This window comes from Panthera onca, chromosome D3, assembly GCF_046562875.1.
Source record: "Panthera onca isolate mPanOnc1 chromosome D3, mPanOnc1 haplotype 2, whole genome shotgun sequence".
In the NCBI taxonomy this organism is placed as follows: domain Eukaryota; kingdom Metazoa; phylum Chordata; class Mammalia; order Carnivora; family Felidae; genus Panthera; species Panthera onca.
The window spans coordinates 9,355,978-9,378,942 of record NC_138350.1 but is presented as its reverse complement, the minus strand read 5'-3'; the positions used below and the strand labels follow the sequence as shown (position 1 = coordinate 9,378,942).

At 51.7% G+C, this 22,965-nt stretch overlaps 1 protein-coding gene across 1 annotated transcript; it reads right to left on the bottom strand.

Moving 5' to 3' along the window:
- Nucleotides 1-1,471: 1,471 nt before the first annotated feature.
- On the bottom strand, nucleotides 1,472-21,334 carry OAS2 (2'-5'-oligoadenylate synthetase 2). The gene is made up of 11 exons (XM_060612362.3): nucleotides 21,057-21,334; nucleotides 19,103-19,373; nucleotides 15,775-15,953; nucleotides 14,530-14,765; nucleotides 13,671-13,812; nucleotides 11,965-12,138; nucleotides 9,164-9,446; nucleotides 6,569-6,756; nucleotides 5,263-5,501; nucleotides 3,725-3,878; nucleotides 1,472-2,825 (listed from the first exon to the last, which is right to left on the bottom strand). Exons 1-11 carry the CDS (start codon nucleotides 21,231-21,233, stop codon nucleotides 2,742-2,744), a joined length of 2,127 nt encoding a protein of 708 aa, XP_060468345.1. The 5' UTR covers nucleotides 21,234-21,334; the 3' UTR covers nucleotides 1,472-2,741.
- Nucleotides 21,335-22,965: the final 1,631 nt, after the last annotated feature.

The window sequence follows — 22,965 nt, the reverse complement described above, 5'->3', positions numbered from 1 at the left end:
CCACTCTGGGCGGACCCAGGCTAGCTCTCACGGGTCTACACCCCACTCTGGGTGGATCTAGGCCAGCTCCCCCAGGGCAGCCCCAGCAAAGACAGAGAGTAAGTTTTCTTCATCTTCTCCTTGTATGAGATTCACCGCGGGCACTGATATCAAGAAACAGAACGAGAGTGATAAGTTTTACCTACTCCGACCCGACCAAGCTTAGCCGGAGAAGCCTCGGTTCAGAGCAGCTGAAACCCTCCGGCAGACAAGGCCCCAGACAGTCCTTTTCATCCGCAAATTCTCCCCATTGGTGGCCTGACTTGTGGTCTGCCTTTCACACTCTTCCCAAACGCTTCCTGGGCCTTTGGCCATTTGCCCTGCTTGTCAACATCGCTTACTTCCTTTGGGGTAAGTGGGGGGCCTCGTTGCCCGGGAAACTGAGAGCGGATGACGGGCCTGGGATCTTGACCTTGCACTGGATTCTTGCTATGTTCTTGGCTCATTTCCCTTTCACTTGTTTTTTTTTAATTTTTAATGTTTATTTTTTAAGAGAGAGAGAGACAGAGAGACCGAGCACGAGCGGGGGAGGGGCAGAGAGAGAGGGAGACACAGAATCTGAAGCAGGTTCCAGGCTCCGAGCCGTCAGCCCAGAGCCCCTGACACAGGGCTCGAACTCACGAACCGTGAGATCGTGACCTGGGCCGAAGTCGGGCGCTTCACCTACTGAGCCACCCAGGCGTCCCCGTTAGTTGCCAATTTCTGAAAAAAGACTTGGTGCCCTCGTTCCTCCCAGTGCTGACCCATGGCCGTCGATTTCTTGATGGTGACGAATGAATGCTCTCTTTGCTCTTAATGAACTTAAATGTCTGCTGAATGCTGAGAAGACATTGGCAGAAAAGGACCAGGGTGGTTCCTTCCTTTGGGACTCTGCGAGTCGCTTGCCTTATGGTTACAGACCTCAATCCGCTCCATGCCGACCGCTTAGCCCGAGGTTGTCAATAGTTCTTCATCTTTATTTGAGGGATTTACGTGATGTACCTCTAGCTACGTCATAAGCTCTGTGAGGAATGCAGCAGGGTCTTATGGTCTCCTGTCTATGTCTCCAGTGCAAGGTCGGGCGTCTAGAAGGGTCTGGTAACTAGCTGTAGACTGCGTAGATGGGAACTCAGCGGTCGTTCTTTCTTCAACCTCGGTCATCGCTCGCTCCTTTGCCCTTGTCCTGGGACAAGAACGGTGGTATATCCCGACACCGGCTCACTGGCATGACCGTCCTGCGGGTCGGTCCAACTCTGACGTTACCTGGAGCTGGTGCAGACCCCATGGGGTAGAGGGCCAGCTCCCGGCAAGACCGCCCCCTCCTCAGATGCCAGCTGCAAGAGGCGGCCTCAGACTACTCGCGCTCCTGTCGGACTTGGCCACAAACTCAGGGCTTTCCCATGACCCCCTGTAGGTTCAATAACCTGCTAGAATGACTCACAGGACTCAGGGGGAACGCCAGACTTAAATCACCATCTTATTATAAAGGATACAGACGGACAGCCACAGGAAGTGAGGGCTGGAAGGGTCCCCAGTGCAGAAACTCCCTTCCCCACGGAGTCAGGATGCACCGTCTTCACCACACCCTGATATGTTCACCAACCAGGAAGCTTTCCAAGCCTTGTTGTCCAGAGTCTGGACTGGAAGTTTCATTACAGAGCCACGATTAATTAAATCGTTCGCCGTGTGCTTGAACTCAATCTCCAGCCCCCTCTCCTCTTGGGAGGTTGGGGGGGGGGGACGCGGCTGGGGGTTGCAACCCTCTAATCACATGCCTGGCATTTCTGGGGCATGGCCAGTCCTCCCCATGAAGCTGTTACCTAAGGGCCCAAACCTAGTTAGCATAAACTCAGGGATGGTTGGAAGGGGCTCCTTATGAATGGAAAAGACTCTCCTATCAGATAATTCCAAGGGGTTCTGAAGCTCTGTGCCAGGATCTGGGGACAAAGACTAGATACATTCCTTATTATATGACAGTTAGTATATGTGGTAGTAATAAAACTTTAAGTGGATGGATGAGGTTAAAACGCTTAGACATTCAAGTATCTCTGAAGCTAAAGCCAGAGCATAAAGCCTTTAGATTTGGCAAGAAGGCACTCATGGATGGGGGGAAATGTAGGCTCAGAAGGAAAAGACAACATGTATTATATTATACATGTAACGCATTATTATATTATATATATGTATTATATATGTAACGCAACAGTTATAATCCAAGCCTTTGGAGGATTTAAAGGGCCAGAGAAGACATTGGCTCACTACTGGCTGGGGAGACCTTCAATTCAGCAGGTGCAGCAGGGGTGGAGGGAAACAGACAAGAGGCGGGCAATGGGGAGGAGCGTGAGAGCACGGTCATGGAATTATAGGAACCGAGCGGCCGGTGAAGGGCTTCCTTTTGGGAACACGGAGAGATCCCTGTGCTAAGGCCTGAAAGAAAAGGAAGGAGCGACTTGGAAAACATACAACGGTTGACAGAAATATGGCGCCCATGAAACACAATGGCTGAGAGAAATATGGCGCCCACGAAGCTGGATGAGAGCAGGTATTTTTGTTAAGGCGGGTCACTTACAGAGCAAGAGTTCAGCAGGGTGACGCTATGAAGGACTGAGTGGTCTTGATTTCAAGAGGAGCCGAAGAAGCGAGAGACGGAGTGGTGGAGATTGCCAAGGATTGCGATTCTACGCAGCGAACTGGTTCTTTGAAAAGCAGCTGCCAGATGACCTCTAGAAGTTTCTTCTAGCATTAGCATTCCAGGATCCTAGGACTTCTGAGTGAGAATATCCACAACTTCCTGGAGTCTGCACTGTCTAGAAAGAAAGAAATACACGTGCGAGAATAACACATAGGCTAAGCCGTTACAAGCGTTGGTTAAAAGAGTCAGAAAAAAAAGAAGGAAGTGTATCTGAGAAGGTCAGTATGCCCAGGGACAATTTTTGCGGACTGGCCGTAGTGGGGATCTTGATCACTGAAGCAAACTCCAGAGTTAGCTTCTAAAGCTGGGTTCTCACCCGGGGGGTGGGCATTTTGCTCCCCGCACGGCATGAGGCAAATGTCCAGAGACATTTTTAATTGTGGCGTCGAGTGGGTAGAGATCTGGCATGTAGCTCACTGTCCTACAATATACAGCCATGAGATGTGAGAGGATTTACTGGATGAGGCTTCTAATAAGATACCCTGAGTGGTTATTATCTTCCCTTTGGCTGTTCTTCCTGTTGGGATGGGACCTGCCACCTGCCGGTGCGGCACTAACAGAATTAAACTCGACAAACAAAGAGGGTGGAGCCTGAAAGAGCTGGTGATGCCCCAGGGGACATTTGGCAATGTCTGGAGACATTTTTGGTGGTCGCAATGGCGGGTGAGGCTACTGGCCTCTAGTGGGTAGAGATCAGGAATTCTGCTCAGCACCTTACACAGCCCAGGACAAGTCCCAGTGCCAAGAACCATTGGACCCTTAAATGCCAACAGTGCCGTAGGGAGGAGACCCGCTCGTAGGAAAGCACCGTGGGGCTGCTGCATGAGCCCTGGATGCCCTGCCTTAGGATTTCTTGTAACGGGAAGGAAAAAGCCAAACTGTGTCAGCTCCTGTGTTGGGCTCTCTGTTACTTGTGGCCGAATGAATTCCAAGTTGCTATGGCAGGAGAAGCTCTTTGATTTAAGCTTGTCACAGGGTAATCTCTGGATGACACTCCCTTTAGATTATTCTTACTGGCACTTTCCACGATCGTACAGGATATCCAGTCCCATCTTTGAAGCAGAAAGAGGACAGCCATTCAGTAGCTTCTTTTGCCAGAAGATGCCAACACCATCGGTCCCCTCCACCTACATCACCAGTGGGGTCAGCCGGGTCCAAGATCACGGGCCTGAAGAAGACGCAGGAGCATTACACGCATACTTTTTAAAACCAGTGGCCTCAGGGGCGCCTGGGTGGCTCAGTGGCCCAAGCGTCTGACTTTGGCTCAGGACGTTATCTCACGGTTCATGAGTTCAAGCCCCACTCTGTTCAAGGCTCTGTATTGACAGCTCAGAGCCTGGAGCCTGCTTGGGATTCTGTGTCTCCCTCTCTCACTGCCCCTCTCCTGCTTGCCCTCTTTCTCTCTCTCTCTCTCTCCCAAAACTAAATAAATATTTAAAAAATGTTTTTAAACCAGTGGCCTCAGAACGGGGGCCCCATTCTACTCTTAGCTGTAAAATAATGTGTCCTATGTTTTAGACGCCAGTAACTCAAATATTCTGAAATAGCTCAAAGTAATTTTCTAGAATTCAACTACATTTGTCGGAAGTGTTTTGAAAGGTGTCGCTTAGTATACACAGTATACACAGGATGGCATAATATACACATTTCCTTCACGTTAGGGCAGTTGAAAAATGACGCGGAATTGAATCAATTATAATGTCATGTGGGCCACACCCACAGGAGGCAGCCCATGGTATCTTGCTCTCTCCTTCTTCCCCTCTATTCCTTCTCAAAGCTTTTTTTTCTTTTCTTTCTTTTTGCGTCCTCTGTTTTTGTGCTCTGCTGGGGGCACTGAATGGATACACTAAGGTTCCCCGCTATTCTTGAAGGATAGCGGTCTTGTGGGGTACAGATCTGAAAGGGTAGGTAGAATCTGATGTAATAAAACTCCCTCTGGTAGGATGAATCGGCCATGAAGGAATGACAGCATTATTTCTCAGGGACGCTTTTCTACTTCCACACCTCTAAGATCTGCTAACGAATCCATACTTTCCCTTCGACCTGGAAAGATGGACGCATCCCAGGCTCCTGGTACCTTGGTCCTTCCTTCTCTGCTCCTCCTGGATGACATTTTCTCCCATCCCCAAGCCCCGAGGAGTTTCTCCCCAGAGACTATGGCAAGTTCTGTTGGTCGGCGCCTTTCCAACCCCCACCAAACTCCCTCTTCTGCTTCAAACATGGGGAATCACGAATCATGACCCCAGGGAGGAGAATCCGGGTCGCTGAAATAGCATTGGAGGGAGTCAGGTTAAGAAAAGGAAGGGGCAGGGGGCGCCTGGGTGGCTTAGTTGAGCGACCGACTTCGGCTCAGGTCATGATCTCACGGTTTGTGAGTTCGAGCCCCGCGTCAGGTTCTGTGCTGACAGCACAGAGCCCGGAGCCTGCTTCAGATTCTGTGCCTCCCTCTCTCTCTTCCCCTCCCCTGCTCATGCTTTGTCTCTCTCTCTCTCTCTTTCTCTCAAAAATAAAGATTTAAAAAAAAAAAAAGGAAGGGGCAGGGTTTGGAGCACCTGGTTCTCTGGATCTGGGTCAGTAGGAAGTTCCTCACGGTCTCATCCTCAAAGTTGTAATTGACCGTCCAGAAGACACAGAGCTGCTGGTATTTTGTGACCAATTCCAGGACCGTCCGGAATCCCTCGGCGGTGTCGAAATTCTCTGCCCCGCTCCCGTGCTCCCAGGCGTAGATGGTGAGCAGCTCCAAGGCGTACTTCGGGGGCAGAGACCCCTTTTGCTTCAGTTTCCTTTCACACTGAGGGAAGAGGGGGACGTCAGACGATACTGGCGAGAGCAGGGAGGTGCAGTGAGCTCAGCCAGCCTGCCGGAGACCGCACGCTGATGACCGCTGGGGCCCCAGCAGGGCAACTGGGTCAGGAGCCGCAGGGCCCACGGGATGGTCTGGGGGAGGTCTGAGCAGGGTAGCTTTGCAGGGGCTCCCTCAGCAGCACATGCAGGTTTCCGCCTTGTGCTCCGACCATCTAGAACTCCCTGGAGTTGTAATACAGCTACCGTTGAGAAAACCCCTGCCGTGTGCTGGCTGTGGGGCCGGACATTCTACGGGTCATCCCTAACCCTCTGGCCACCCCACCAAGCAGGCACAGATGGACGTTTCTGATGAAGACAAGCAGGTGAGGGAGGGGAAGGGACTTGCTCAAGGTCACAGCGCAGCTTCAAGCCCTCTGAGCACCCCGGGGCTGGGGGTGTGGCCATTTCTCTGAGCTTCTGGGATGGAAACCACGGGGCCCAGTGTCCGCCTCAGGCTTCAGGGAGCTGGACGCAGGCAGGAGGCGTCTCAGGAAAGAGCCGGCACTGTGCCGGAGGTCTGCTGTCATGGAAAATCTCAGACACTCCCTTGTGTGCGAGACAGGTGACGGAAGCGAAGGCAGGCTAACGGTTAGAGAAAATGCAGCCCCTGGTCCCGCCTGTCTTCCAAGGATGGCAGCTGTGCCTCTTATGGGCGCGGAGCAGAAGGTCAGCCGTGCCGCTGACCTGTAGGCACGCAAATCCCAACTTCATCCGCCCTTTGTACACAGAGTAACCTGGGGTCCTGCGGAGCTCTCTGGGTGTCAAAGCAAAGGTAACATAAACCACCCGCGGCAGTGTTGATGGGAGGGGGTGCTCCCTACCTCGCCCCACTTAATGGGGGTTGGTGACGGGACGCACAGAGACAGTCAGGATCAGTGGACAGATTCCCGAAAGTGGCTCAGCCCCCCAGCGTGGGAGAGCGTGGGCCCACAGAGCACTGGTTACGTACTGATGTGAAGGTCACAGAGCATGATGAAAACGATAACCGGATCGCTGGAATACGAGCAGTCGTACCTGTTTGTACCAATGCTTCACCAGACGAATTAAATCCTTCAGCTTGGTGGGTCGGAAGGCCACGAAGTTGCACTGCAGCTCCGTGAAACAGGTGGAAAATTCTCCCCCCTCGGCGTCTGAGGATTTATACAGGTCAATGAGCTCCGCGTAGACCTTGGGGCTGGGTATAGAGCCGGAGTTCAGCTGACCTAGCACGGGGGAGATATTGAGATTGTGCCTTCCCATGTGGATGCACAACATCACTCGTCATCAGGGAAACACAAATCAAAACCACAATGAGATACCACCTCACACCTGTCCGATGGCTAAAATTAACTCAGGAAACGACCGATGTTGGCGAGGATGCGGAGAAAGGGGGAACGCTTATGCGTTGCGGGTGGGAGTGCAAACGGGTGCAGCCGCTCTGGAAAACAGTGGGGAGGTTCCTCAAAAAGTTAAAAATAGAACTCCCCTACGACCCAGCAATTGCACGAGTAGTAATTTATCCAAGGGATACAGGTGTGCTGTTTCGAAGGGACGCGTGCACCCCCATATTTATCGCAGTCCTATCGACAATAGCCAAAGTATGAAAAGACCCCAAATACCCATCGACTGATGAATGGATAAAGAAGACAGGATATATATATTCTACTCGGCCATGAACAAGAACGAAATCTTGCCATTTGCCACAACATGGATGGAACTGGAGGGTATTATGCTGAGTGAAATACGTCAAAGAAAGACAGATATCCTATGATTTCACTCCTATGTGGAATGTGAGAAACTTAACAGAAGAACATAGGGCAAGGGAAGGAAAAATAAGATAAAGACAGAGAGGGAGGCAAACCATAAGAGACTCTTAAATACAGAGAACAAACTGAGGGTTGCTGGAGGGGGGTAGAGTGGGGGAGTGGGTTAAATGGGTGACGGGCATTAAGGAGGACACGTTTTGGGATGAGCACCGGGTGTCCTTTGTAAGAGATGAATCAGTGGGTTCTATTCCCGAAGCCAAGACTATACTGTATGTTAACTAACTTGAATTTAAGTTTTAAAAAGTAACCATTTTCAAACATTTTTCACCAATATAATTAATCCTGGGAAATGACTTGGAACTCTATTAGTATATTTGAATGACTGATGTCTAAGATACTGGGAGCATCTCCAGAGTAATGAGATATTTTTAAAAATTATACAGTCTATATGAATGCAGCTGCTATTACTAAAGTATTATCTAGAATTGCACTGTCCAATGTGGTTATGTGCATCCAAATTAATTAAGGGGAAACAAAACTAAAAATTTAGTTCCTCAGTCCTACTGGCCACATTTCAAGCTCTCAGTAGGTATATAACATTCTCATCACCCCAGAAAGATCTTCCAGACTGAGCCGATGGGCAGTTTGCTAGCTATGGCCTGTAGGCCAAATCTGGCCCACTTCTTGTTTTTGAAAATAAAGTTTTATTGGAATGCTGCCATGCACTTTGTTAACGTCTTGTCCCTGACTGCTCTCAGGGTACAGTGGCAGAGTTGAGTAATTGTGACAGATACTGTATGGTCCTCAAAGCTGAAAATACTTGCCACCTTGCTTTCACTAAAACAAAAAAAAAAAATTTAGCCAAACCCTAATCTATATTGTTATTTCCTCTCTAGAGACGATAAGAACCATTCGGAGGGAAGGTACCAGAGTCTTCTTGATTCTGATTTGAAGAATGTCTGAAATAGCCTTTCTTTTTTTTTCTTAAAAATTTTTTTTTGAGATTTATTTATTTTTGAGAGAGAGAGCATACGCAAGCTGGAGAGGGGCAGAGAGAGGGGGACAGAGGATCCAAAGCAGGCTCTATGCTGACAACAGCGAGCCCGATGTGGAGCTCAAACTCGCGAACTGTGAGATCGTGACCTGAGCCGAAGTTGGACGTTCAACCGACTGAGCCACCCAGGCGCCTCACCTTGGTTTCTGTTAATACAAAGTGATGTATCTGTCATTCATGAATTGGATTTCCAAAGTAGATTTTTTTCCTAAGATTGATGGCACTCAGATTTCTTGCCTTTGCTTCAGAATTCTTCCCACAGTCTGTTTGTTAATTTCCTTCACTAATACCTGAAGCGTTTTATCTATAAATGTGTACAGAACGCCTCTGTACCCCATTCTTTGATAGGTATTATGAGTCATACCGCAGGACCCATATAAGATGCGGGTGCTGGACATCCTCGGGATACTTAAGTGACCAAGGAGAATGAAAATGTCCATGGTGGGGAGGGGGGTGCTTGAGTGGCTCAGTCAGTTAAGCGTCCAACTTCGGCTCAGGTCACAATCTCACAGTTTGTGGGTTCGGGCCCCGCGTCGGGCTCTGTGCTGACAGCTCAGAGCCTGGAGCCTGCGCTCTCTCTCTTTCTCTCTCAAAATAAACATTAAAAATTTTTTTTAAAAAGAAAAGAAAAAAAAAAAAAACGATGTCCACAGGGGTAAGGTGTTGTTGCTATGACTCCTGCTACCTGCTGGGGGCACTAGACCCGTGAGTCATCATCACTAAGTCACCTGGCTTTCCCTCCACCCGCCTGGCCCCATCACCCCAGACCCCATCGTCCTCCTCCAGAAGCTGAGATCTGGGGGGTCTCACCTAGCGCATTAAATGCAGGCAGCACATCAAAGTCAACCCTTTCGTTGAGCACTCTGGATTTTAGAGAGAAGCTCAGCACCCTGGGAGCCTTCCATTTTGAAATCTCAAACTTCACTTCGAGCTTTTTCTCCTGCTGACAGGCTTCTAGCTGTTTATGGATTTCCTTGATGATACTGCACCTCTCACTTTTTTGGGAGGTGTAGCTTTTAAGCGAGTCTGGGAACACCACGAGGTCGGCATCGGAGCCCGTCTTCAGAGCCGTGCCTTTGCCGGCCGACCCTCCCTAGTGAAGAAAGGCAAGCTGAGTTAGAGCATTTTCTAGACCCTGAGCCCCTTGCCCCCGTGGGCCGGTGCCAGTGAGGTTGCCAAGGTTCCAGGTTAGGGTCCAGTCAGGGCTGAGTTCAAAGCAGGATGTTCACCTTTTCCTGGGATAGTTTGGCTCCAAAGGTTTTCTCATGCCCTTCGATATACTTATTTGCACACAAACAACAGATGGGCTAGTTGCAAATTACCTGCTGCTCAAGTCAACTTTCTAGAGATGCCTCCTAAAGGGTATTTAGCTTTGTCTGGATTCCTGTGACCTGAGAGAAATCAAACTGGATGCAATCAGTACGCTAAAAGTTCTCGTTTGTTCCCTCATTCGTGTTTCCTCTGGGGATCTGGGGATCCCGGGATGAATATTCATGATTTAGGTACAAGGGTCTGCAAACTTTCTGTACGGGGTCAGATAGTTAAGTGTGGGGTATGTATGTCCCTGCCACACAAGCTTCTCCACTTCCTCCTCCCTCCTCCTCCTCTTCCTCCTCCCCTCCCTCCTCCTCTTCCTCCCTCCTTCCTCCTCCTCCTTCCTCCTCTTTTTCTTCCTCCTCCTTCCCTCCTCCCTCCTCTCCCTTCCTCCTCCTCCTCTTCCTCCTCCTCGTCCTCCCTCCTTTCTCCTCCTCCTCCCTCCTCTCTTTCTTCCTCCTCCTTCCCCCCTCCCTCCTCTCACTTCCTCCTCCTCCCTCGTCCTCTTCTTCCTCCTCCCCTCCCTCCTCCTCTTCCTCCCTCCTTCCTCCTCTTTTTCTTCCTCCTCCTTCCCCCCTCCCTCCTCTCCCTTCCTCCTCCTCCCTCCTCCTCCTCTTCCTCCTCCCCTCCCTCCTCTCCCTTCCTCCTCCTCCCTCCTCCTCACTCCTTCTCCTTCCCTCCCTCCCTCCCTCCCTCCCCCTCCTCCTCTTCCTCCTTCCCTTTCTACTCTAACAACTCTGTAAAACTGTCAGTTCATTTTTTAGCTCCCTGGCCCTGGTTTGGCCACCCCTGCACGAGGCAGCCTAGGCAATATGCCGGCTCAGCCTATTTGGAAGGGCTCAGCCTGTAGGCACAGCTCTTTAGCTTATCGGCATCTTTGAGGGCGAGTTGGAGAGAAGCCAGCTGCCTCACGGACAACCATCCCAGTGCACGTGTGGTGGGGTCTGCTCAGGGCACCAACCTCCACACTTGCTGCCCTGGTTGTCCCCAGAAAGTTCACCCGACATTTGCAGGAAAAACGTTTGTTTTACCCACGATTAGTAAATGCTCGGCAGCGGGTTAGGGGTGAGGGGAGGGTGTTCGGTTTCCTGTATCAGATGCTCGAGCCTGCTTCATTCACGCAACTGGTCTGCAGGTGTTGGCCTTGGCCGGCCTCTCCCGGGTCACAGCCCCCTCCTCACCTTCTCCAGGTGACACCTTCCTTCCCTGTCACCCGGCAGACAACACTTTCCAGCTCGCAACCAGCTTCAGGAAGAAGGAAAGCACCTTCCTGTGTGCCCGTGGTTCTCTCTTCTTCTTTTTTAAAGTTTATTTTTGAGAGACAGAGTGCATGCAGGGGAGGGGCAGAGAGAGGGGTAGACACAGAATCTGAAGCAGGGCCCAGGCTCCGAGCCATCAGCCCAGAGCCCGACGCGGGGCTCGAACTCACAGACCGCGAGATCGTGACCTGAGCTGAAGTCAGACGCTTAACCGACCGAGCCACCCAGGCGCCCTCCTATCTTCTTCTCCTTCAATGTGCCATCGTACCTTTTCTTATTTTCTGCCATTGTGTTAATGGGGATCTCGGGAAGGAAGGGAAGAACAGGCCTTGACAATTCTAACGTTGCCCATGAACTCAGCCTGTTTTCACCCCGATGAGCCTCTGTGAGACATCTGACTGACTCCACGTTTGGCTTATGGGATATTGGACCTGTCTCGGGGCAGCAAGCACCCAGGTCTGTCTGGCAGCATATGGGCGCTTCCCCGCTCCCTTCGGGTGGGACGGAGGGGGCGCCTGGGTGGCTCGGCTGGTTATCTGGTCGCTGACGCACAGACGGAGGGAAGCGTGTTAGCCCGTGGCCTTCGAGCCATGGACAAGAATGACCCAGTCTGCTGAATCTCTAGCTCAGTTGACAGGATGAATCAGACTCGGGTGGTCAAGGCAAGAAAGAGGTTACTCTTCCGTTCAGCGTACACGGAGCTTGGGACCTGCCAGGGTTTGAATTGTAGCCCCTGCGCTGGGAAGGTGAGAACGTGACAGAAGAGGAGACCCACGGAGAAGGTGATGGGGAGGCAGGGGCAGGAGACGGGCAGGTACCCAAGAGCAGGGGCGGCCCAGGACGCCCAACGGAGTGCTGTCAATGACGTATGCAGCGCACGGGCGCCCCCTACTGACAGCCAGCGTCCTAGGTGCCCACCTCCACGGCTTGCCTCCCGCGTCCCTTGCCCTCCAGCCGCTGGCAGGGCGGGCCCGCCCGGCTCCGGAACCGCTTCGCTCCCTGCCGGTCAGACCCCGTGGGAAAGAGGCCAGTACTCACCTTGACAGTTTTCTGAACTCTTGTAGCTGAATGTGGAAAGCAATTTTTTTGAAGGAATCTACAGATGATGTCAACAGCTGTCGCAATCTGGTCCAGGAAATTTCTGTTGGGCTGGAGAAAGTCCTTGATGAACTTATCCAGAAGGTGGCCCGGTGTCGCATACAGTGGTGCTGGCTGGGAATGGGGAAGAACGCTCAGTGCTTGCATCCACACACCCCAAGAACGTTCTGGAGAGTTTGGGGTGGCAGCCAGACCCCAGCCCCCGGGGAGCTGCGTGCGGTGAGCTAAGAGCACGTCCTTCTCTGGCAGCAAACTCAGAGGGCTCAGTGGAAACAACAAATACAACACCGATGATGGGGATCACTGGGATGTAGCTAAAGGGGTAAAAAGTTAAACATTTGGGCGTCTACATAGACACAGGGGTTCCCTGAACCATTTCTGCAACTTTCTATATGTTTGAAAGTTTTCAGAATAAAAGCTGGGGGGGGGGGGGATAGTTTTTTAAAAGCTGTTTTAGGAAGCCGGGAAAATCGAGGTCGGAGAGCAAAGACCAGAGTCCAGTGAACGTCGGGACAAGGACTGGGCGTACGACATCCCTTCTGGATCCAGGCAGGGAGCTCCCCGTCCGCCGGGTCCTTCCTGTCCAGGGGCCCTGGAATTTGGGAATCTCACTTATATCCCAGTTCCTTGCTCAGGTGGCTCTCAACTTCCTGTGCCAAACGCAGTGGTAGGTTCACGCCTACCGGACTTTGGGTGTAAATCAGTCCCGCGTCTGTGAAATGTGGAATTTGGTTGGCCTCTAGCCGGCCTCATGGGCACCCCGTGACCCCCAGAAAACTGAGTGGATTCCGTGGCCTAGACTGACAACGTTCTCGTTGGACTGTCCTTCTCCGACGAGCTCTGAGAGCGCAGGGGCATCCCGTGTTGGTAGATGTGCTTCCCTTTGGGGGATGGGAGGGGAAGCCAGTGTGTCTGCCCCACAGTCGGCCGCTTGACCAGCTCTCCAGTTTCTGCCGGGGCGGCTGCCGTATATCTGCCTGGGGCTCCGCTCCGTTACGTCCTAAACGACCTAAGCACCTGCTCTCTCACCTGCAGCCATCGATTGAGATCTCTAACCTGCAGGGGGGCCCAGGGGGGCTCCGTTGGTTAAGCATCTGACTTCGGCTCGGGTCACGATCTCACGGTTCGTGAGTTCGAGCCCCGCGTCGGGCTCTGTGCTGACCGCTCGGAGCCTGGAGCCTGCTTTGGATTCTGTGTCTGTGTCTCTCTCTGCCCCTCCCTGGCTCACGCTCTGTCTCTCTCTCTTTCAAAAGTGAATACACATCAAAGGAAAAAGAAGAAGACAAGGAGGGAGACGCAGAGACAGGCTGTGAAGACACAGCAGAGGAGGCCGTGTGAAAATGAAGGCGGGGACGGGAGGCATAGGGCCACAGGCCCAGGAGCACCAGCAGCCACCAGGAGCTGGAAGAGGCAAGGAAGGACCCTCCTCTGGAGCCCTTCGGAGGGAGCACAGCCCTGCCCCCACCTTGACCTTGGACTTCTAGCCTCCAGATCTGTGAGAGAATGAATTTCTGCCGCTGTAAGCCCCTTTGTCACAGCAGCACGAGGACATCCACATGTGGTGCTCTTGGGGTCCGACTCCAGTCTGGGTGTCGGGCCGCCCGCCCTGCGGCGCGACGCGAGCTGCCTTTGCGAAGCCCCCTCACCAGAACATTCCACGACGGCCCAGGTGGCTCGTTCGGGCTGAGACACGACAACCAGATGTGAGCTTCCTGTTGCAGCATTTGCCAGCACGCCTTATCTTTGCCCACGTTGTTGGTCGGGTCGGCTGGGTCCAAGATGACCGGCCTAGAAATTCCGTTAGATGAAAAAAAAAAATCAGTTGGGCTGCACGCAGAAGAAGAAACCCGTGTTGGGGAACGAGTCCTGGACGGGGCGTCCGGGAACCTGGACTCAAGTAGTCAAGTTTCCTCTCGTCTCCTGACGTGCTTCGTCTGAGAGTTTCGACCCTCAGCTCCTGCCGTCTCTGCTTGGCAGAGATGTTCTACGAATAACATAGTAAAACGGGGGCGCCCGGGTGGCTAAGTCCGTTAAGCGTCCGACTCTCAACTTCAGCTCAGGTCACGATCGATCTCACGGTTCGTGAGATCGAGCCCCGTGTTGGGCTCTGTGCCGACAGCGAGGGAGCCTGCTTGGGATTCTCTCTCTCCCTCTCTCTGCCCCTCCCCTGCTCATGCCCACACACACACACTGTCTCTCAATAAACAAATAAACTTTAAAAAATAACATAATAAAGGGGTTAGTCCCTTCCTTCTATACGGGAACCCCCTCTTGAGCATTTGTTTTGGGGACAAGACAAAATAGGACGATGGTTTGGAATGCGAAAAAACGTTGGTCAGGCTCCCCCTTTCGGACAGACCCCGCTTTGCCTCCCTACCCACAGCCGCCGGCATTCTTCTGGTGCATCTTTGGCCGGGAAGAATGGGGCTGAGCCCTCACTCTAAAGGGCACAGCCTGACGTGCAGGCCAACAGGCAGAGAGAGAGGGTGGAGGCACGCTTGGTACCTTGATGACCGGAGCTGGCTCAGCAGAATGTTCCGGACCGTGTCATTCTCAAAGTTGTAGTTGACGATCCAGTAGACACACAGCTGCTCCTGCTGTTTGATTAGCCCCAGGACGGTTCTGAGGCCTTCCACGATGTCAAAGTTTTCTGCTCCGCACCCCTGTTCCCAGGCGTAGACTGTCAGCAACTCCAAAGCATACATGGGCAGCGGGGGTGACTCTTTCAGCTTCGCCTGGCACTGTGGGAGAAGAGAGGGGGCAGTGGCTCATCTGGGGATCCAGGCCCCCCATGCTGGGGGCCTGAAATCAAGGAGTCGAACATCTATGGGAAGTCGCCATCCCCCCCAGTGACGAACATGACGCCATGCCTAAAATGTGGTGGAGGGACAGTGTCACGTCCTGGCAAGGATAAGGGACACCTGAAGCTGTCATACGTTGCCGATGGGGGTGTCATTAGGTACAGCCATTTGGGAAAACTCACGTTGGCCATGCTTACTAAAGTGAAATGTATATGTTATTACATACGTATTTAATATTATATAACGTTACGTATTGCATATGATATACTTATGTAATGCTATGTGTTTTATATACTATGTAATAATATATAATATAGCCTATGTATGTGTTTATTATATACACACGTACATCTACAAATACGTCGTGTGTACGTGTATCTATCTACACATACGTATCCATACATATAGCTTATACCCTGTGTGTTTATTCAAGAGAAATGAGTGCTGAAACTCATGAAAAGACGTGCAAGGGACCATCTGTGGCAACCTGATTCGTAATAGCCCCGATGTGGACGCGGCCCAAACGCCCACTAGCTGGGCGGATACAAGCGCTGTGGACCAAGAGAACAGAATCCCACGAGACGGCGAGCGAGCGCGAGTATAGGCAACCACGGAGACGAACCTCTCGGGCATCACGTCGACCCCAAAGTGGCAGACACAGAGCGCCCGTGGTGCCATTCCGTTGATAGCAAGCTCAAAAAAGAGCCCAACTGATTTGTGGGGACGGACGTCAGGACGGTGGCCGTGGGGGGGGGGGGCATTCACTGGGAGAGGGCTTCAAGCGTCTGCTGGGACGCAGGGAACGCGTCCTATGTCGATCTGGATGCTGCTTACGGGGACATAAAGACGCAGTGGGCTGTATACCTGGGGGTCCTACTTCGCTGGACGGGAGTGCTCTCGCTTGAAAGGAAACGGATGCCGGCAGTAGATGATGTAATTGGAAAGTTACCTGTTGGTACCAGTACTTTACCAAGAGGATCAAATCTGTCAGTTTTCTGGGACGGTTGTGAAAAAAGTTCTGCTGGAGTTCTGTGAAGCAGAAGGAGAATTCGCCGGGGAGGGCTTTTGTCATATCCAGGGCTCTTTTGAGCTCTCGGTAGATCTGGGGGCTGGGCTTCTCACTTAAGCCTGGAGCGACAGAGAAGCACAGACCTTCCGGTGTTCAGGGAGCCAACCGCGGGGTCTGTCGTGAATCGACAGCACACGTCCGTCACCTCATCTGTAAGGGAACTGGTGTGTTCCCCCCAAAAGGCGAGGGGCGGCTTGCCTCGCTAGGTAACAAAACGTGGTCTAGCATTCACCGTCGTGAAAACCGCTGGCCCAAGACAAGGTCAGCAGAAACAGAGGGATCGAAAGCACGGTTATAAGTGAGGAAGGGAGAATTCCAAACTAGCAGGGAACGACGGCTTCTTTAACAAGTGCTCTTGGAGCCGCTGGCATTCACCTGGAAGAAAAGAGGCTTCCTGTATCGCAGACAATATATTCTGCTGTTGAGCCCGGCCAGGGAATGTTCTGTTTCAGAGAGCCAAGCGTGCGGGGACTCTGAGGAGGCAGGCGAGGTGAAGGCAGGGTACTGGAGGCCGGGGTCAGAGGCCAACAGGCAGGCACACTCCCCTCAGAAGCAGATCCCATGATGCCAGAGGGTGGCTCTCAAATCAGCCGGAATTCTGCCGCACAGCTTCTCTGGAATAGGGCCCAGGAGCCTCCTGAGTCAATGAATATGGGTCTCTCGATCCCCAATTAGCTCTGCGGGAGGTCTGCAGTAGAGACAGCTCCAGACTCTGGGTTTTTTTGTTTTTAACTAAGTTTCAGGCGATTCTGACACCCACTGAAGTTTGAGAACCACTGGTGTGGGGTGAGGAAGGAAATGCAGTGGGAGGGGAATGTCAGTAGGTGCCAGGATTTCCTCAGGGTCTCCACTCTTGCTACATCGAGCCCTACTGTTTACAAGCACTTTGTACAAACATGTAAACAAGGGGAGCCAGTAGCCAGCTTGTTCCTTTCATTCGCTCTGACAGATAGTTACTGACTTCCTACTTTTAGCCACACGTGGTTCGGGGCTCTTGGCACCCGAGGGGGTCAAGGGAGAGAGCGTTCTACGCTCCTCGATGATGGCAATAATGTAGCTGACACTCGCTGAGCGCCTACTCTAGGCCAGACACAGTTTAAGCCCTTTCAGGTAGCGGGAAATATGCCAGGGCCACAAAAGTCCACGTGGTTGGCGCGATTAACCACTAACTTAACAGGTGAGGAAACGCAAACACTAGGAAGGCACGTAAGAGGAAGAGTCCGCCTTTGGGTTCGAAACCCTGGGGAGACAGCCGTGGAGCCGGACAGCAGTGGAAGTTGGCCTGGAGCTGGTGTGCAGAACAGGCCACGTTAGTTGGGCAACTATTTAGCAAAGAAAGGAATTTAAGAATTCACCCCTAAGTTACTTTTCTCAGAAAGCAATCATGGTTTCCTTTCCCAAAAGGATCTCGGTTTGCAAGATGTAAGTCTAGCGCCATCTGGTGGCAGCCTCTGGACACCACATACAAGGAAGAGCGTATTTCTCGTTTTCACACCATCCTTGCAGGTTGGGGTGAACCCAGCAGAGGGCGCTCTGGCCCAGTCCCCAGCCACCATGCTCTGAACAAGAGGAGAGCAGAGGATTTCCTAAGAATTCTGAGTTACACTGGGTCTCTTCACGACTGCAGCCCTTGTTTGAGGTAGGCACGTCCTCTCAACTCTTGCCATCCTATAAAGGCCCCGTAAACTAGCCATTTCTAGTCTGATCTTATAGTTGGCAAAAATGGGTAAGGGGTGGGACCTGGATAGGAACTGAGAGCTGCCTACCTTCCAAATATTTTTCTCTAACTTGGTTGCCTTTCTGTGAATATGAGTCACCGAAGTGTGTGTGTGTGTGTGTGTGTGTGTGTCCATCCTAAAAGCATCCTGGCTTGGGGTTTAGAAGATCTGGGCATTTATTCTAGTTCTGTCAGTAACTGGCTGTGTGTCCCTGGGACATTCCTTTCCTTCGGTTTTCCTATTTGCTTAAGGAGGGTTTAATTTCAGCTGTGGCATTTAAGTTTGTGATTATACGTACCTGTGCTTGAGACTAAGTGGAAACCATGCTGAGCTTTTTCTTTCCTTCCTTCTTTCCCTTCTTTCCTTCCATTCATCCATCCAATCTATCATCCATCCATTTGTCCATCTGTCCATCCATCCGTCCATCTGCCTGTACATCTATCCATCCATTCATCCATCCCATCTATTATCCATCTGTCTGTCCATCTGTCCATCTGCCTGTACATCTATCCATCCATCCATCCATCCATCCATCCATCCATCCCATCTATTATCCATCCATCTGTCCATCTGTCCATCTGCCTGTACATCTATCCATCCATCCATCCATCCATCCATCCATCCCATCTATTATCCATCCATCTGTCCATCTGTCCATCTGCCTGTACATCTATCCATCCATTCATCCATCCATCCATCCATCCCATCTATTATCCATCCATCTGTCTGTCCATCTGTCCATATGCCTGTACATCTATTCACCCATTCATCCATCCATTCACCCATCCATCCATCCATCCATCCATCCAATCTATCATCCATCCATCCGTACGTCCATCTGTTCATCCATCCATCCATCCATCCATCCATCCATATGCCTGTACCTCTATTCACCCATCCATCCATCCATCCATCCATCCATCCAACCAACCAACCATCCATTCATCCAACCAGTTGCCTTTGCCTCGATGTTGACCTGGTCAGAAAGCAGACTCCAAATGCTGCCCCAGCTGAACTTTTCCCAGATGTTTGCCCCGTCCTCTCCTCTAACCAACATTTACTCCACCCAAATCCCCAAGCATGGTTGTGCAGACCAGCAGCATGGCCCTGGTTAGAAATCCAGAGTCCTGGGTCCTGCCCCAATCTCTCGAATCAGAACCTGCATTTTTCACAAGGTTCCCTGCTGATTTGTGCGCTTGTCACGGTTTGAGAAACTCTGCTCTAGATTCTAGAGTCCAGGACATTCTCTCCAAACTCAATTAGGAGGTGGGGGCGGGGGGGGGGGGACGTTCTAGAGAAGAGAGGAAGCCTAGGGCAGGAGGGACCTCCTCTCTTGAAGGTATGTGGTCCCCCGCTTTGGAGCATACCAGTGGTATCTATCTCATCCCCAGCCTGGAGGACCCACATGGCTGTCTGCCACCCCTTTCTTTGGCTTCGCTTTCTCAGCACACCCCTCCCGACCAGTGCCCTCCATACCCAGGAGCACTCACCCAGAGCGTTGTAAGCAGGGAGCACCTTAAAAGTGATGCTCTGCCATTGTGTGGACAGCTGGAAGATGAGCCTACCATGGAGCTTCTGGATCTCCATTCTGGCCTCCAGCTTCGTTGTGAGCTGACAGGTTTTCAGCCCCTGCCAGATCTTGCTGAGGATTTCATCTTGGCTTTTTTTCTGATCCTGAAACCGCTCAAGGTCACTCACAAAGATGACAATCGTACCATCGGAGTTGCCCCTCAACACCGTTTTCCTGCCATAGGAACCACCCTGCCAGTGATGGAGAAGCAGACGTGAGAATCTGGACCCTTTGGCGTCGCAGGGCGCCCCCGTAGGCGATGACACTTCTCAAATCAGGCAAAAGCCACAAATGTCACCATAGTCCTAAAATTGAGTGGCTGGCCACCATCTGACCACCCGAAGACCTGAATAGGATGCTCACAGCGGCACTTTTCACACGAGCCTCTGACTGGAGGCCATTCAAACGGCCATTGACGATAGAACGAACCAATGTGATGTATTTGCACCTTGGAATACTGTTCAGCAACGAAATGATAAACACATGCCTACATACAACATCAGTTTTCTAAACAGGATGGGTCAAAGAAGCCACACGCTAAAGCCCCACCATGCGTGATTTCATTTATATCAGGCAACCTGATACAGAGGAGGGTCGGGGGGTAGGTGTAGGTTACACAGGTTATGTTGTTTGTGGCAATCCACCGGACTGGGCACTCAGCTCTGTGCACTTTGGTTTTCTTACATTTTATGTTAATTAGAAAAAAAGTTAACAACACCGAGAGGCAGGATGCACAGCAGTTCAGGGGGCATGCTCCCGGGGCGCCTGGGTGGCTCAGTCGGTTAAGCGTCCAACTTCGGCTCAGGTCATGATCTCATGGCTTGTGGGTTTGAGCCCCGCGTCGGGCTCTGTGCTGACCGCTCAGAGCCTGGGGCCTGCTTCAGATTCTGTGTCTCCCTCACTCTCTCTCTCTCTCTGCCCCTCCCCCTCTCATACTCTGTCTCTCTCTCAAAGTCTCAGAGTCTCTCTCTCAAAACTAAACATTAAAAGAAAGTTGAAAAACAGACTGAGTTTAAAAAAAAAAAAGGTTCATGCTCCCAACACTATCTGGGCTTAAAGTCCAGCTTTGCCTCCAGCTAGTAAATAACTTCCTTGTGCCTCAGTTTCCTCATCTGGGCCAGGGCGAAAGGACACCGAGTGTCCAGGTATCTTTCCTGCTGGGGCTGTTGGGCATGCGTAAGGCAGAGGCCAGAAATCACTGTGACTGAAGAGAAGCGGGGCTCCAGGGCTAGTGAGCGTGAGGGGCTTGCTGGGGGATCTCTAACTCCCTCCCACCCTAGGGTCCCAGCACCTTCCCAGCACCTTTTCCTCCCCAGAGGCCCGGAATCTCCAGCCTCAGCCCTGGGATTTACGCCCATAGCACCAAACATTTCTACCCTCTGAGAGACGCCCCCTGTTGCCCTTGAGAAACCACAGAGCCACCTTCGGGTAGCTTTACCGAACTCAACCGGCCTCTGTTTACTCCTCTGTAACATGGGGAGGATAGAAACGATAACAGTGGGTAATCACAGCTCGTTTATTGACCACCAACTATGTACCAGACCCTGTACTAAGAACATTATATACTTAAGCCTCATTACAGTTTGAGGTGCGTATTATTCCTCTCCCATTTTACAGATTCAGAGACTGAAACAGAGAGGTTAAGCAACCTGCTGCGGGGCGCGCAGGAGTAAAGGCAGAGCTGGACCGTAAAGCTGTGCCCCTAGGTGCCACACCTTATCCATCACCCCCACTCGAGGGCGCAGAGGACAAGGCGAAGCCCGCCTCACCCAAGGCCTGTCACCCAGAAGGTGCTCAGCCCCATGTCTCTCTTCCTTCCGGTGGCCACGGCACCTCCTGGCTCCCAGAAGCCCTGACCCCAGCCTTCCACTCACTTTAGCCACACGTATCACTTCGGGGATCTGCCTGGTGTCCTCTAAGAAGGCACAGATGGCGTTCACCGTGTCATCGATCTGTTTCTGACATTCTCCATAGGGCCTCAGGGAGTTCTGAATCAACTCCTCCAGCTTCTCCGGCTCCACGAAGTACAGATGCGACCCCCAGATGCCCATCGCTCCCCTTCGGCTGCTAACCGTAGATCTCAGATCAGCAGAGAGGAGAATGCGCCACTCCCTTGCCTAGAGCCAGGAAACGGCAAAACACCGGAAGAGAGTCTAGAAACCGAAACTCACAGGGTGAGTTTCCAGCTGACTTCCTCAATCCAGATTTCTGCCCACCCCCACGGCGTGGACGTCGGCCGGCGGGCTCCTCGGGAGGCAACCCTGTGGTCAAACAGGCAGACTGATACGTGCTACGTCATCTGCCCGATTTGTGCCTCAGTTTCCCCATCTGTGAAATGGCGATGACAACGGTACCTCTCCGGTAGGGTTCGTGTTAGAATGGGTGGCCACTTGGCAAATGCTGTTTGAGAAGCTGTTAAGGAAATACTACTTTACAGGTGATAGAGGTCATCCTTGGAGGCTCTTTTCCTTTTCCCCTTGTTAAAAAACAAAATTCAATGCTTGTAAATTTGAAGAGCGAATTGGCTTTATGAAGTGATTCACACATTGGGCAGTATCCCACCTAGCAAGTAGAAAGAGCTCCCGGGGTTGTGCTCAATGGAAGGTTTTTCTAGGAAGGAGGGCGGGGCAAGAAGCTTGAGCAGGAAACGAAAGGACTGTCTCAGGCCAGGACATCTGCTTCGGGCAAAGAGACCGGGCTGGCAGGGTGTTTATCCTGCAGATGATGTCACTAGTGCTGATCGGGAAATTTCAGACTGACTTTTCAAAGGTCACATTCGTAGCAAAGGTTAAAAGTTTAATTCAGTCTTGGTTTGCTGTCACGGGGGGGGGGGGGAGGGGGGGGCAAGTGACTCCACCTGGGGCTTGGGTTTTCCTTTTTAACACCTTTGTCTCCATGGCCTGGGAAGTCAGAGTCAACGAGGGCAGCAAGGAGAAAGAGACCCAGAGAGGGGATTTATTTGCTCAGGGACACACAGCAAGGCAAGGGCTGAGCCAGAGTCAGGTTTTAGTTCTAGCACTGGGCACATTCCAGAGTGTTCAGCAGGCATATGCATGTGGATACCTGTAGGTCCTCAGCAGGTACGTCCCCGGCCGAGCAAGGATGGGACACCGGCCCAGGAGTGCAGAGGCCAGGGGGAAGACAGACGCACAACTCCATCCAGAGCTGTGCAAAATGAAAACCCCAGAGGGCTCCCACTGGCTGCCTCTGTCTAGCAATAATAAATCATACAGAAGGCAAAAAAAAAAAAAAAGTCCCTGAGATGGGGAAAGAATGGGGCCCTTCTCTGCTGTGATGATTAGCTTCGTAGGTCAACCTGGCTGGGCCATGGTACACAGATACTCGGTCAAACGTTATTCTAGATCTTTCTGTGAAGGCTTTTTTTTTTTTTTTTTTTAAGATGAGATTAACATTTCAATTAGTAGACTCTCAGTAAAGCAGAATACTCTTCCTAGCACGGGTGGGCCTCATCCAATCAGTTGAAGGTCTTAATAGGAAAAAAGGCCGACCTTTCCTTAGGAAGAAAGAATACCACCAGCAGAAGGCCTTCAGACTCAAGCTCCAACATCAGCTTTTTTTTCCGGGTCTCCAGCCTCTCAGCTTACCCTACAGACTTTGGACCTGCTAGCCTCCACAAATAGCATGAGCCAATTCCCTACTTGGATCTATCTATCCTATGGGTTCTGTTTCTCTGGAGAATCTTAACTACTACACCTGCCCAATAAGGGTCTTTCCTCGTCCTTATGACTGTTCCTACCACATCTAGAGGTAGGCTGGCCTGGG

What these genes read in the sequence shown, in the direction of transcription:
- OAS2 (XM_060612362.3), bottom strand. Translation starts at nt 21,233, where the DNA reads ATGGGCATCTGGGGGTCGCATCTGTACTTCGTGGAGCCGGAGAAGCTG. An exon ending in TAAAGTACTGGTACCAACAG is followed by an intron (nt 14,766 to 15,774) that starts GTAACTTTCCAA and finishes CTTCTCCCACAG; the next exon opens with TGCCAGGCGAAGCTGAAAGA. An exon ending in TACGATCGTGGAAAGTGCCA is followed by an intron (nt 2,826 to 3,724) that starts GTAAGAATAATC and finishes CTTTCTTTCTAG; the next exon opens with ACAGTGCAGACTCCAGGAAG.